The sequence below is a fragment of the Marmota flaviventris genome, chromosome 15 (genome assembly GCF_047511675.1).
Source record: "Marmota flaviventris isolate mMarFla1 chromosome 15, mMarFla1.hap1, whole genome shotgun sequence".
Classification (NCBI taxonomy): Eukaryota; Metazoa; Chordata; class Mammalia; order Rodentia; family Sciuridae; genus Marmota; species Marmota flaviventris.
The window spans coordinates 45,410,976-45,426,460 of NC_092512.1; the positions used below are offsets into that span (position 1 = coordinate 45,410,976).

Genomic DNA, 15,485 nt, shown 5'->3' on the forward strand with positions numbered 1-15,485 from the left:
TTAGAGAAAGGGACTCACTGAGTTGCTTAGCACCTCACTTTTGCTGAGGCTGGCTTTGAACTCACAATCCTCCTGCCTCAGCCTCCCAAGCCACTGGAATTACTGGCATATACTACCAAATTGAGCACTTTTATACCAGTTACTTTGACAAATATTTAAATTATTTCCTTAATTATAATCATTGTACCTGTTTTTTCCACCTGATCCAGCTTTACAAAAATTAAAAATAAATACATTTATGCTATAGTGTTAGTAAGTTGTTCAAATAACCTATATGCCTTCCAAATCTTATGTCCTTGAAATATATAAAATAAATCATGAATATAAAACTATATAGTAGTAAAATGAAAATAAAACTCTTAAAAACATTGCAACAAAAAAACAAAAATGTTCTGGCCAATGAGCATTTGTGAGTGACACAGTAACTGTCATTCAGATACCTAAAATTTTATACCACTCAAAACTGGAAGAAGGGGAGGATCTTGTGCTAGTCTCCAGCGCTCCAGACTTTTAGATATAGGGTACCAGATATGCCTAAGTAAGAAGATACACATTCCACTTGGTTTTACCCTTCCCAGATTCATCACAACAGATGTGATGAAATATCTGTGCATCTAAAAGAAAGTGGAAGGAAAACTTCTAATATCCTGCTACAAGGTTAATTATCAATTGAAGCAGTAATCACAATCACTCCCACTGGAAAAAAAAGCAGCCTCAACATAGTATTTTTTTAAAATATACTTTTTTTAAGTTGTAGATGAACACACAACCTTTATTTATTTTTATTTATTTATCTTTATATCATACTGAGGATGGAACCCAGGGCCTCACATAAGCTAGACAAGCACTTGACCACTGAACTACAACCACAGCCCAACATAGTACTTTTTAACTTCATACACAGAAAAAAAACAAACAAAAAAAAATCTATGGGCTGGATTTGGGAAAAGTAAATATTATCAGTTCCTTGATTGTCTTTGTTTCTATCATCTCAAATCATAATGACTTTTTCCAAGGAAATTTATTTAGTAATCTGCAGAATACTTTATATAAGATTAGGATGCAAATCAAACAATCCAGCAAGCAGTGTTTTCAATATTATGACACAGACAGGTTCTTCACCAGACTTTGAAGTGAAGGGCTGAGACTCACTTACCTGCTGGCTATCACACATTGAGCACCCAGGCTGGACAGAAAAGTTGTCATGGCTTTGCCAAGGCCAGTACCTCCTCCAGTAATGAACGCCACTTTTCCTTGAAAGCTATTAGGTGGCAGCATCACTTTTTGAAGGGGAGGAAAGAATTTAGACTGTGAAGCTTCCATGCTTTGATATAATATTTTTGTTCCATAACTGAAAAACTAAAAGGGAAAAAAACAAAATGAAACAAATTGAACTGCAGACATATATTTGCACAAGAGATATTTTAAATTTATTCTTGAATTTAATATTAACTGAGTTCTTGGATTAATTCAAATGTACTGCAAACATAATTATTACATTTAATCAATTATTATTCTTTTTCTTTCTGAGGATTAAGTAACATATGAAGGGGTTAAAAAACATGAGTTCTAGAACTATAGACTAAAATAGTGTAGAATTTTCTCCCTAGTCATATAGTCAACAGAAAGTTATTTAACCTTTCTGTGCTTAATTTTCTTCATCTATAAGATGGGAATAAAATAACTCTCTTCATAGGATTACTTGAAATAACTATAACTATAGTATATAGCATATTTATATATAATACATTAGTATGCACTATATGTTCTATACATACTAACATTATTATTTGCAGGTGTTTTGCTTAAATTTTACTTTAAAAAACTGATATAAAACATTTTTATTTTTTTAAAAGAATAATTTGGGGACTGGGGCTATAGTTTTGTTGGTAGAGTGATTGCCTCACATGCATAAGGCCCTAGTTCAATCCCCACTAACAAAAAAAAAAAAAAAAAAAAAAAAGAATAATTTGGATAAATACCACACTTCATTTTTGAATTACTGAAGAAAATTATTTTAAAATTCTTTAATGCTAATTACATCAAATGCCTCTATTTTATTTTTTTCTAACCAATAAATTTAGAACAGAAATTTATAATCACATTACATTTGAAAACCACTGATATTCTCTCATAGTTAATTATAAAACACACTGTAAGAGTTTAACATAACAAACAACAGGAGCTACCATTCATTAAGTGGTTACCATATGCCAGGGTCAGATATTAAACTACCTAATCACCACAACTATCACATGAATTAGTTATTTTTTTAATCCCATTTAGAGGAAGGGTTCAGACAGATTAATAATATTGAGCAAGTGCAGGACTAAGATTCAAACATGGGCTGACAGACTCTGGAGCCCTCCTCTGATAACCACCTTGTATGTTGCTTCTATCTAGTCTCGAGCTCCTACTTAATAATCACTATAGGAGGTATGTAATATTCCCCCACCAGGAAAACAATCGCAAGGTCAAAACTCCAGAATCTCATCTTTTCCTGCTAGAGTATTCCTAGCTAAATAAGCTGCCATCAATTGATCCAGGATATCCAGAAACTTACCCTAAAGAAATAATCAGAAATATGATCAATGATTTAGAGTAAGGTTGTTTGTCAACTGGAAATTACATAAAATGTTTATGATGTAATATTGAGTAAAAAAAGAAAAATATATTGTATTTTCTTAAATAAAACCAAATGCTCAGGAAAAAAAAAAGACTAGAAGGAAATAACAGCAGTAAGCAGTAGATTGAATATTTACCATCTACCAAGGTCTATTAGACTTCCCCCACCCCTTTACTTCCCTCCCCCCTTCCTTTACTTCATATAGTAAATTCTGTTGCCATTCTCATTTTATAGATGGGAAAACTGAAGCACAGAAAGATCATGTACTGTATTTTTATAGACAAATAATAATAAGTACTTAATAATAAGTACTTCACTACTCATTTATATAGTTCTATTTATTTATAAAGTACTTACACACTAAATACTTTACATGATCTACCAATAATGTGAAGAGAGAGCCTACAGAATGGGAGAAAATCTTTATCACATGCCCCTCAGATAGAGCATTTATCTCCAGGACATATAAAGAACCCAAAAAAAATTAACACCAAAAACAAATACCCAATAAATAAATGAGCTAAGGAAATGAACAGACACTTCACAGAAGAAATACGATTGATCAATAAATATATGAAAAAATGTTCAACATCTCTAGCAATTAGAGAAATACAAATACACTGAGATTCCAGCTCACTCCAGTCAGAATGGCAATCATCAAGAATACAAGCAATAATAAATGTTGGCAAGGATGTGGGGAAAAAGGTGTGCTCATACATTGCTGGTGGGACTGCAAACTGGTGCAACCACTATAGAAAGCAGTATAGAGAGTTCTTAGAAAATTTGGAATGAAACCATCATTTGACCCAGTTATTTCACTACTCAGTTTATAACCAAAGGACTTAAAATCAGTATACTATAGTGAGACACCCACATCAATGTTTATAGCATTTCAATGCACAATAGCTAAACTACAGAACCAACCTACGTGCCCTTCAACAGATGAATGGATACAGAAATTGTGATATATATAAACAATGGAATATTACTCACCCTTAAAGAAGAATGAAATTATGGCATTAGCTGGTAAATTAATAAAACTGGAGAATATTATACTTAGCAAAATTAGTCAATCCCAAAGAACCAAAGACTTAATGTTTTCTCCAATATGCGGATGCTAATTCACAAAAGGGGTCAGGGGGCTAGGGAAGAATAGGGGTGTTTTGGACTAGACAAAGGGGAGTAAAGGAAAGGGAGGGAGTATGGTGGTAGGAACGATAGCAGAATGAATTGGATGTTATTATCCTATGTGCACATATGATTACACAACTGGTGTAACTTTACATCATATACAACCAAAAGAATAAGAGGTTATACTCCATTTATAAATGATGTGTCAAAATGCATTCTACTGTCATGTATAATAAGAACAAATTAAAGAAAAAAAGTAATTTACGTGATCCAAATCTAAGATCTGACTTCAGAGTCTATCTTTATAGTTATTATCTCTAAGTGATGGAATTATGGATTATTATTTAATTTTTATTTCAGTTTGGTTGGTTCTAAATACTTACAAAAATCTATCAAGTATTATCTGATTTCATAATCATGAAAAATGTTATTGAGAGATAAAATGTGAGAATTTATGTAAAAAAATTGAAGATAAATTGATAAATCTGGTTATGTTCCATGCTAGTCATATTTCTTTTAACTTCATATTGACAAAGCTTTTTTTTGGAATCCTTTTGCCAATGTTTGAATCCCAAGCAACCTGTAATAATCTTTTTCTACCTAAATGGCAGTTTTACCTAAGGCTGCCACCCACCTCCAGAATTACTGCATTAAGATGATGAATCAGGAAGTTTGCATGAGTAGGCTGGTAAATTTGTCACTACCTAATAATAATGAAAAAAAATGTATTCTAATTTTCCAAAGGCTCTACCATGAATATTTTTTACTTAGTTTGTGGAGGAAATTAGATGGGAGGCTTTATTAAAAATAACTAAAGAAGATATTTATATACTATAAACATTTTTCTCAACCTCCTAACTGCTAGGGGAAAGCTTAAAAAGTAAAATATCACATTTGATAATAACAATTCCCAATAAATATCTATAACAGATTATTGTATAACAAGATCTTACCTATCTTTTTTGATCTGATCAATACTGATCTTATGACTTCATCACTTTACCTATCCAAAAGTGAAAAAAAACACCCTGATATACTATTTTAATTCACATTACCCTCTGACCATTCATAGTATATGTGTGAATATAAATTCAGCCATCCCTTGGCCTGTTCAAGGTTAGTTGCTCCATGTCAGCACTGAAATACATAGAGATGATCAGGTCTCACAAGATCACATTGTATACACTCATATTTCTACAAAGAAATATTCTGAATAACAGTAATCTTACTTGGTCATTTCCTTTGAATTATTTTAAAAAGTGGATACAAAACAGGCTTTGAAAGATTTTTCATGTCTTGCTTTGTAGTTTTTCTAAACACAAGCTGTTTAGAAATAAATTGTTTCTGAAAATGGAAATAACACCTTTCCTATCAAGATTGATCTCTCTGGAGATCTTTGGTGATCTAAAATTCTTAAAACTCTCTGAAGTCCTCCAATTTTGACAATACAGATTTATTTTTTAGTGTTAGAAGCTATAATCTGCCTCAAGAAGGTTAACTACCCCCGGTGCACCCCACCTCCAAACTCATCAGCTTCCCACTTTACATAAACAATATCTTCCTCCTTCATATATTGCTAAATTACACCTAAACTAATGAGTCACAACCAGCTTCTAATCCTCAAAATGGCAGTTCTAACAGTCTTGACCTTATCTCTTCCCTGGAGGATAAAAACTGTTGTCAATGAGAGTCACACCTAAATTATTTAAGGATTTGGACTAGTCTAAAATGTCTAGAGTCAAAATCTAAAGGTATATTGGTGATCCTAGGCCAAATGTGTTTTATAAGACCTAATCTGGAATTTTAAGTCAACATTTAGATATTGGGTGAATTCACAAAAACCAGAAGCTCTACTAACACTTGGGTCCAACTTCCTACATGATTCAGCCCAACCTGCCTGCCCCTTGGGACAGACCTAGGTTCTTTTTGGCCCTGACTCACATAGGGACAGTAAGCCCTTTTTACTGGGTGGCTTTCATTTACAGAAACTTTACAAACCTGAGATATTTTGAGTATAGAACCCTTAGTCTAAATAAAACTCAAGAAGCTGTACAAAAGAAGGATTTTTATTTGTGTGTTGGAGGGGGTTATTTTGTTTTGGCACTATATGTAAGTTTCTGAAATTTCATATAAAACAGATTTCTATAAAAATATTAAGATCTATATTTTAGAAAATCCAGTTTCAAATCTGTAAAAAGTTATATAGTAACAGACTCTTACATGTAAGTTGTGAGACTAAGTTCATATTTAAATAAGCATTAGCTTAGCTATTTTACCACCACCACTATTACCACCACCACCATCATCATCTTCTGATGAAGCCTCCATATTAAAATCCAATCCCTCAAACACACTGATGTCCTCCAGAATCAAAAAGAAAAAGTCAAATTATTGACCCTAGCATTCAAACCTTGTACAATATGGCCTCAGCCTAGCTTCCTACTTGTTCTACCTCATAGACTTACTAACTCCTCAGCACTCCCAAAACTTATCAAGTACTTTCACCTTCTGGCCTTTGCTCCTGCTTTCTCTTCAACCTAGAAGAATCAGCTTCCAAACCAGGCAAGAATGTCAACATCTTCCTTGACACTTTTAAACAGGTGCCTCCTCAATTAAAATTAGTAAATGAGCTAGGCATGGTGGCCTATGCCTGTAATCCCAGCAGCTCAGGAGGCTGAGGCAGAAGGACCACAAGTTCAAAGCCAGTCTCAGCAAAAGTGAGGTGCTAAGCAACTCAGTGAGACCCTGTCTCTAAATGAAATATAAAATAGAGCTGGGGATGTAGCTCAGTGGTCTAGTATCCCTGTGTTCAATCCCCAGTACAAAAAAAAAAAGGAGGTAAATGATCCCCTCCCTCCACCAGGCGCCAGACTTCCACACTAGACTGTGAGGACTCAGGAAGACGGAACAGTACTTTATTCAGCACTATAGCAGGGGATCTGGCTCCAATTAGGCATTCAATAAATGCTTATTTTATTGGATGTAACACTGGTTGACCATGCTCCAATTCCATTCAAAAGTTATTGGGTGCAGACATGTAGTCTTACACAAATATACAATACAATCCAGTTCTTTGCCACTTGTTTTTAAAAATTAGAAGTCACTTCCAATGACCATTAATTATGGAATCTTAACTGTGAGCTTATACCCAAGAAAAGAAAAACAGAATCTATTTGTATGCATATTATTAAGTCAACAGCAAATAGAAAAATGGGCTTAAAAAAGGTAGCCCACACAAAGAATATACATACAATCATATTTATAAGTGAATAAGCTTGTATAAACAAAGACAGATATCAGTTTTCTCTTACCAAACTGATTAAAGTTCAAAATTTCATAATACATAACACAAGAAACAGCTTAGAAATGCCACTCTTACACTCTTTGATATGAATTGTGGTAAGTTCTTTCAAGGCCAATTTGGCAACATTTATCAAAATATTGAATATATAAAATTATATTAAATATAAATACACTTTTACTCAGTAGCTCCACATTCAGGAATTTACTCACAGATGGACTCATTTGGGAGAGGTGGGAGAAGAAGCTCTGTTTGAAGATACATTAAGTGGCTGGATGGGGGTGAGGGAGGTAGAGCACTTACCTAACACAGGAGACTCTGGGTTTGATGGAAGGAAGGAAGGAAGGAAGGAAGGGAGGGAGGGGGGGAGGGAGGGGGAGGGAGGGAGGGAGGGAGGAAGGAAGGAAGGAGGAAGGAAGGAAGGAGGAAGGAAGGAAGGAAGGAAGAAGGAACAAAGGAAGGAAGGAAGGGACGGAGGGAGGAAGGAAGGAAAATGAAATAAAGAAATTCTATTTACAATAAAATCTAACAAATCTAATAAAAGAAATGCAATACTTGTTAGCTGAAAACTATAAAACATCATTTTAAAAAATTAAAGAAATAAAAATTAAATAAATGAAAAGATAGCCTGTGTTTATGTACTGGAAAACTTCATTTTGTGTAAAGGGAAATTCTTCCCCAGAAGATTCAATGATATCTCTATCAAAATTCCAAATGGGCTTCTGCAAAGATTGACTAAATACCTAAAATTGATATGGAATGCAACAAAATCAAAATAACCAAAGATGTTCATTAAAGTATGGATCTATTACCTACTAAAAGGAGAGAGAACTTATATGCCAAATGTAAACATTGTTATGTTGATTCACTCACTCAACAAACATTTGTTGAATACCAATAATGTGAAACATTATGTGTTAAGTGAAAAATTCAAGATAGAGAAATATATATCACATGCTCCCATTTGTGTGGCTTTTTAAAAAATGAGAATATTTTTGTACATATGTTGATAAATACACAAAATTTGTTGGAAGAACCCATAAGAAACTATTCATTGTAGTATCTTCTTAGAAGTACTTACTATATTGACAACTATATATCCTTTGATAGAGCTTTAATGTTCCATATATTCATTAATTAATGCCATTAAAAACAATTAACACAAAACTGAATCATATAAACAAGCACACAATACATGAAGGATACAGAGAAAGTTATAAGAAGAAGAAAAGTGGTATAGAATAAGTTTCATAAGGACATATGCCTTACTTCAAGTGTAAGTACTCTATATTCATACTTGAATGTGAGCTTTATAATAGACAATGAAATAATTCCATTTCTTTTGGGGGAGAGGATTCAAGGTATCTGTTGGTTTAGATCAAATATTTTTAAGTCGAATTTATTGACTCAAATTCCTATCCCAAGAGCTTTACAAGCTGGTCCTTAGCTGTAATATAAAAATGTCAGGCTAGTAAATACTGGATAACCATCGTTTTCAAAGGATGAATTTGAAAAACTTACATCTTTGTCCTGCCAAAGCACCTCATGTATTTCCTGCACATACTAAGCCTTCTAAAACTAACCCAGCTTATTTTGTCCAATTGCTAGAAAGCTACTTGTCTGTGCCATAAAATTATTTTTTTAATGCCAAGACCACTGTTCCTTCAAAATGGTGCATGTAGTTCTTGGCAAGAGGTATCCAGAAATACAAGAGGCAACTAGGTAGGACTGGATGTTTCACTGCAGAAAAGGATACTCCCATAGAATTGTCTCACCCCAAATGCCAGTAGCAAAGGTTGAAGAACTGAAGTACCCAAACTCTACCAAACCCACAGCTCACCAGAGGCCACATTAAGCTGGAGATCTGTGTCTGTGTAGATTGCTTGAGCATGTCTACCCATTCCTTAACTTAATGCAGCACACTGCACAGAGGCCACTGGTGTCTGAGCTTCTGTCTACAGACCTCGTTACCACAGCAATTTGAAGGTAAGGCTGAACAAATATAAAAGAAAATGCCTCACTGGACTCCATGGCTAGGCTGAATCATGCAATTGCTGGTAGCAAGATAGAAATTACATTTTTGAGTAATGATACATCTTATAACAGGGAACATGAGTCCTTGAAAAAGTGGATACTCTGTTGCTACAGGGTATACTTCCCATTTTTATTACAGTTCTTATTTATCTGCAGTTAGATACAGACCAAATAGATGTTTCCTAACACTACACAATGAGAGAGATGAAATCAGTAAATTAGGAGGCAATTTGAAATATTCAACTGGGATCTTCACTCCTCTGCCTTTCATTTGATCTCCTATTCCATAGCTAAAACTAATATGACTCTTTTTTTGAACCAAAAATCAGAAACCCTGCTTTTGCAAAGGGTTTGTTTTGATTTGGGAGTTTGTTTATATGAAAAAGCATTAGAGATAAGTGTGACATTATGATTGGGTATACAGTTCATTCAATTATTTATTCTGAGCAAGTTTTACAGCATTTACAATGCCCCAGACCCCGTTCTAGGCAATGACAATACAGCAGTGAATGAAACAGATACAACAGTCACTCTTTAGTGAGTTTATATTTTGGAGGACAAGGGATGAACAAATTACGTGAAACATATAGTATATTAAACGTTGATTGGTACTGCAGAGAAAAATAAAGTATGGAATAGAGGCAGAGCATTGCTAGTTTTAAAAAGGTGGTCAGCAAAGGCCTCACTAATGTGACATTTGAGCAAAGACCCGAAGGTGGAGGGGGATGAGTCACTCAATTTCAGGCAAAGGGAAGAGTATGTAGCAAAGGCCCTTAGGAGGAAGTTTAGTATTTGGAGGAATGGCAGGAGGCCAGCATGGCTCAAGTAGGAGAGTCAGTGGGAAGAGAAGAGGACAGTGAGGCAAAGGGGACTGGATCACCAAGGCTGAGTCAGCCCCTAAACAGACTTTCACTTTTGCTCTGAGCTGACAATAAAGTCTACAAAATTTTGAGCAGAGTATTAATATAATCTGCCTTAAGCTTTTATTTAGAGAATTTTTCTGGATGTTGTGTTGAGAATGGGGACAAGGGGGAAAGGTTAGAATCAGGGAGACTAAACCATTTGTGTAACAGGCCAGGCAAGAGATGATGATGGCCTTAACCAGGATGCTATCATTAGAAGTGGCAAATAAAATTACTTGCAAATGAGAAGGCTCAGGAAAATGAGGATGTAATGAATTACCACTAGACCTAACATTGCCTGGTTCAAATCTTTCTTCTTACTTTAAAAGCCCAACCTCACTATCCTTTGACCTAATTTGACTGAAAACAGATAAATGGGTCAGTTTATTTGTTCACTGAAAAGGTCAAGGCCATTCAACTGTGAAAGCTTTTTCTGCCTGTGTCAGCCCACCTCTGCTACTTCTGCATTGCCTCTGTGTTCTAGAATGATTAAGACTTAACTGAAGTAGGAAGAGGAACGGAGTCCTATTAGATAGGAGGCATTAGTTAGATAAGAGATACTGAAAGCATTAGAAATAGACAAGACAGCCACACATTGAACCTGAAAATTAGCTTGCACCAAATATTAGAAGTAATAAGAGAAGAGCTCAGGATGGCACTGTAAGTAAAATAACTGGATTGATATGAGAAGACCCACATTGGAGGATTGAGGATAGAGTTCTGGACTAGAAATGCTGCATCTGGGCTCTTTGCCATATCTACCACAAGAATGAAGACCATTCTCAGCAATCAGCCTGCAGACATCACTCAGAAGAGATGCACATTAACTGTGATGAATCCTAGAAGAACAGTCCAGAGGGACATCAATACAGAACTCAATCTTCTTGGAAAAAAAAGAAGCTCCTTGATGACAAATGATGGAGAAACAGAAAAGAACTGACTACTGTTCACACTGTCTGTAGCCACATACTGAACATGATCCAGGGGGCAACTGAGCTTCCATGACAAGATGAGGCCTGTGTATGCTCAGTTCTCCATCATTCAGGAGAATGGGTCTCTTGTTGGAATCCGAAAAACATTGGGTAAAAATATATACATAGGATTTAGATAAGGACAAGCCCAGAATGAAGAGTGATTCCTTGAAGGAAATGATACTGAACTTGTTTCAAATTCAGCTGCTTTGATTCAGCAAACCCCAACAGTTAAAAACAAGGATATCAGGAAATTTTCATCAATATGTACGTTCCTGAACAGTTCAGCAGAATGACAAATAAGATCTAACAGTCACCCTGTTTCTGTATAAGGTCCTGGGTTATGAAACCAACTTGTGATATTTTAATGACTCAGTAAAAGACCACTACCGTAAGGAAAGAAAGAAGGCAGGCAGGCAGGCAGGCACTAAGCCAGTTTTGTAACACAGAAAAAATCAGGGTTTTCCTCATTCCAGCACTTGTGAAACTCAGTTCTGTCACTGCTTTTAGGACACAGCATCTTTCCTCTCTATCCACTGCCTGATTTCAAAGCCTATATCTCACACCATTCATAAATAGCAAGGGCCTATTCAGTGTCTTCTTTTAACTAGCCTCCTGCCTGTGGTCTCTGCTTACCCCAGCCCACCCACAATGCTGATCTCCAGGGAACTCAAAATGTAACCATGTTACTTTTCTCCTTAGTATTCTCCCATGGCTCCCAGAGCTGTATAAAGTGCAGATTCCTCAGCTTCACAAGTATTCCAAGTGGTCAGGACCTGGCTCTTGCCCTTCTCTCCTGCCTCATCCTATTTGAAATTTATTCTCAGGGCAAAAAGTGCTCAGGGTTCCACCAGTTTCCTACCTCCCTATCTTTCATGAATCACTCCCCACCATCACTACCACGTTCATCATTCAAACCCAGCTCAGAGTTCTGTCACCCTCTGACACTCCCAGACATAATGTATAGGATGGTTTAGGCATCCCAGCATCTGCTAACATTTTGAGACTGACATCACTTACTCTCTCCTCCACCCAACTCCCCCTTGAATGCCCTCTTGGATCGTGGCACAGTCGGTCCTTAGCTCAAGGGTCAACGACAGAAATCTGGGCTTTACCACATACCACACATTCAAACCATCATTCCAGATCATTTTAGTCCTTAGTAGCTTTAACACTGCCCTTGGTTCAGGTCCTCATCACTTTTGTTTGACTTCTGGTCTCCCTAATGAAATCACCTTCCTGCTTACAACTGTGATGGGATCATACCACTTCCTCAGCCCCACCTTTATTCCCAGCTCCTGCTTTCAATGAAGTTCTCTCAACATACCTTCTAAACATCCTTCTACATCAAGTCTACCCACAGCGATTATCATTCCTCAGTTGATGCATGGACAATCACCCAGGTTTGACTATCTAACTCCACTCTAATTCTCAATTCCATAGCTTCGGAACAAAACTCTGACACATCCATGTGGCCAGCAGGCTGCTCACTAACATGTCTCTAACCCCTCCCTCCTTACTCTACTGATAACCTCTATTTGGGGCCTTCACACAGGCTACTCACTGACCTAGAACTTTCTCACACCTCTCTCACTGGCTAACTCCTCCTCTTTCTTCATGAGTCAGATTAAAAATACACCCAAAACAATGCTCCCATGAAACTAGATACTCTCCAATGTGGGGTGAGGGAAGGATAGGAAATGCTTCTTCCAAGATCAGATGTTTCCCTTTCTCTTCTCCTTTTTTTTTTTTTTTTTTTTTTTTGTTGTTGTTGTTGTTGATGTGTTTTGTTTTGTTGTAGCACTGGGGACTGAACCAAGGGCCTTGCAAATGCTAAACAAGTGCTCTACCACTGAGCTATACCCCTAGCCCTTTGAGACTGGGTCTCACTAAATTGTTGAACCTGGAACTAGTGATACTCCTGACAGCCTCCCAAGTCACTGGGATTACAGATGTGTGTCACCATATCTGTTTTTCATGTTTTAAATACGTGTCTATCTTCTTCAGGGCAACCAAAAGAAATTGAGAACAGGGTTCATATTTTTTTAATTACTTCATCCCCAAGACATAGCTCAAGGTCAGCAACAGAGCCTGTTCTCAATAAATGTTTTTTAATTTCGGCCTACTAGCTAAAGGCACAATCTAAGATAGCATTTCACAAATAGGTTTTATGACACATGAAACATTTCTGTTGGTTATGGTAACAAAAGTATTCAAATAGGGGTTTTAATTCTAACAACTTGTATTTGCCCTCAAAAACATGATGTTCCCTGGAACAAACTCCCACTTCACAGATGTTAAGACTTTTCTTCTACTTGAAATTCAAACTACAACTTCCATGTGCCAAAAAGGGGAAAACCATATTAACAGGGGGCTCTCTGGCCTCAAACCCCAAACCTCAAAACTTCCACTTCTCTTAAGCAAAGGAATTTAGTAAATAGTCAGGTTATAATTAATTTTTAAATGAGTCCATTTTCTTCTTCTCAAACTGTGCTACTTGTTTCAGAGGAACTGGGGTATGGCCTAACTGACCTTATTATTAAGATTAGTGGCTTGTGTTCAAAACAAAACAAAAACTAAAACTTTTTATATCAGAACTGTTGTAGATTTCAAATGAACAGTTCTTAGAAGAGTAAGAAAATGGTTTTTTCTTTTTCTTTCCTACAATTGTCTATAACTTCCTCTTTACAGAAAGAGGATATAGTATCAGCAAACCCCTAGACATGCGCAAATCTCTTTTTAAAAAGTTCTCTAACTTGAGAGAATCACCATACCCATTCCTGTGTTCATATCTGGTACCAATGTTGCCCATATTTTTCTAAAGAAAACACTATAGTTGTCCACTCTGTCAAATTGATTTAAAGCGAGGGGGGGCGGGGCTCTTAACAGTTGACAGGTTAACTTTTCTACATTATGAGGTGCCCCTCTCCCAGATTTAACTCCAAGAAGGGGTCTATATATAGTTTAGGTTTAGTTTGTTTCATCTTTATGTGAATTTGCTTTGTGAAAATTCACTAGACAATGTGGAGCCATTTCTGTCACATTCCACTAAAATAGATTGAGGGGCAGGCAGTTAAGAAAAGGACACCCTCTGCTCAAAAATACCTGCTCCAGGAACTGTATCACAGAACCAATCCAAGAAAACAAGCTTTAAAACAAAATAATCTTTAAGGTTATTATTATTTTCTTAAAAACTAACTACAGAAATGCCAGCTATGACCTTAAGACCCCATTTAACCACTGCAAATCGGAGCCAGCCAACTACTGAAAGTAGGGAAGGTGCCAATGAACTTTCTTCCAAAATAACTCTCGTATGAGATTTCTCTGTTCTAATAAAACTTCTTGGGGCTGGGGTTGTGGCTCAGTGGTAGAGCACTTGCCTAGCATGTGTGAGGCACTGGATTAGATTCTTAATAAAATAAATTTAAAAAAACAAATTTAAAAAAAATTTAAATTTAAATTAAAAAAAAAAAACACTCCTTGGTTCTATGGACATATCAGTCACCCCGTCTGTGCAAGTGGATTACAATCCAAACAAAAGTCCCTTGATTGCAGATTCGTCTCTGTATTTTTTGATTGTCTGTATTGATGACTAACTCACTTAAATTAACACATAAACGGATCTCAGTAGAGTTTCTCCCTCGCATGAGCCAGGGCCTGGGTTCATTTTCGGACCGAGGGGAGGGGGTAGTGAAGAGTTCTGATGATGACAGCATCAATGCTCCCTCTGGGAACCATTCCCTATCACGACCCTCTCTCACTCAAGGTGGGATGTGCCCTTCCCTGCCTCTTTCTACCTATTTACACACAACTTTGAAACTTGCAGGAATTTTGAAAACCACGTGCCTCCCTATCCACCTATGCTCACAGCCTTCTTATCTGAAAGGGGACTGTGACCACCGCCCGGTCCCTCACTGGGCACGCAGCTCCAGCCCTGGCACCTACACGTCCTCTTTCCGCGCGCCTCCCTGCGCCCTTGTCCTGGCTCCGCGCGTCCCGGCCGCCTCCTCCGAGGCAGCCTCCAGCAGGGAGCAGCCCGACCCTCGCAGGGAGAGCCGGACCCTCAGCCCCTCCGGCGCCGCCTTACCCGCCGGGGGCCGAGGCCACAGGGCAGCTGGGACGCCCGAGCAAAGAACACACGGCCCGGAAAAGCCATGTCACCTGCAGAACTCCGGCCGGAAGACTGCGGGGCTCCGGGGCGGGCCGCAAACTAAGTTCCGGGGGCTGGGCCGGGGCGGAGGCCCGCGGTCCCTGAGGACACGATCTCGGGGCCTCCGGGACACTTTCTCCCCGCCGCCCGGACCCAGAGCGTTTTGTCGAGCGGGAATAGCGGTTTCGGCGCCCCTGTTGTGGGTGGACGGACCCCGGCGCCGTACGAGGGTTTGCAAAATTGCACAAACGCGCGACACACCCCCGTTGCCCACCCAGTGCCAACACCCTTCTGGGTAATTTAAGTCTATTCCTTAAGTGCACGTTTAAGTTCGTTGTCGAGGTCGCGCTAACTCACATAGTAGCAGCAG

The 15,485-nt window shown here is 37.6% G+C and overlaps 1 protein-coding gene across 1 annotated transcript in view; it reads right to left on the reverse strand.

Annotated features, from left to right (window-relative positions):
* Decr1 (2,4-dienoyl-CoA reductase 1) overlaps window positions 1-15,161 on the reverse strand; it is a 40,302-nt gene extending 25,141 nt beyond the window's left edge. Inside the window, exons 1-2 of the mRNA XM_027948586.2 lie at window positions 15,053-15,161; window positions 1,157-1,359 (exon numbers count right to left, since the gene is read on the reverse strand). Of these exons, the coding sequence (XP_027804387.2) occupies window positions 1,157-1,359; window positions 15,053-15,121 (272 nt within the window). The 5' untranslated portion in view covers window positions 15,122-15,161. The remainder of the gene's footprint in view (window positions 1-1,156; window positions 1,360-15,052) is intronic.
* Window positions 15,162-15,485: the final 324 nt, after the last annotated feature.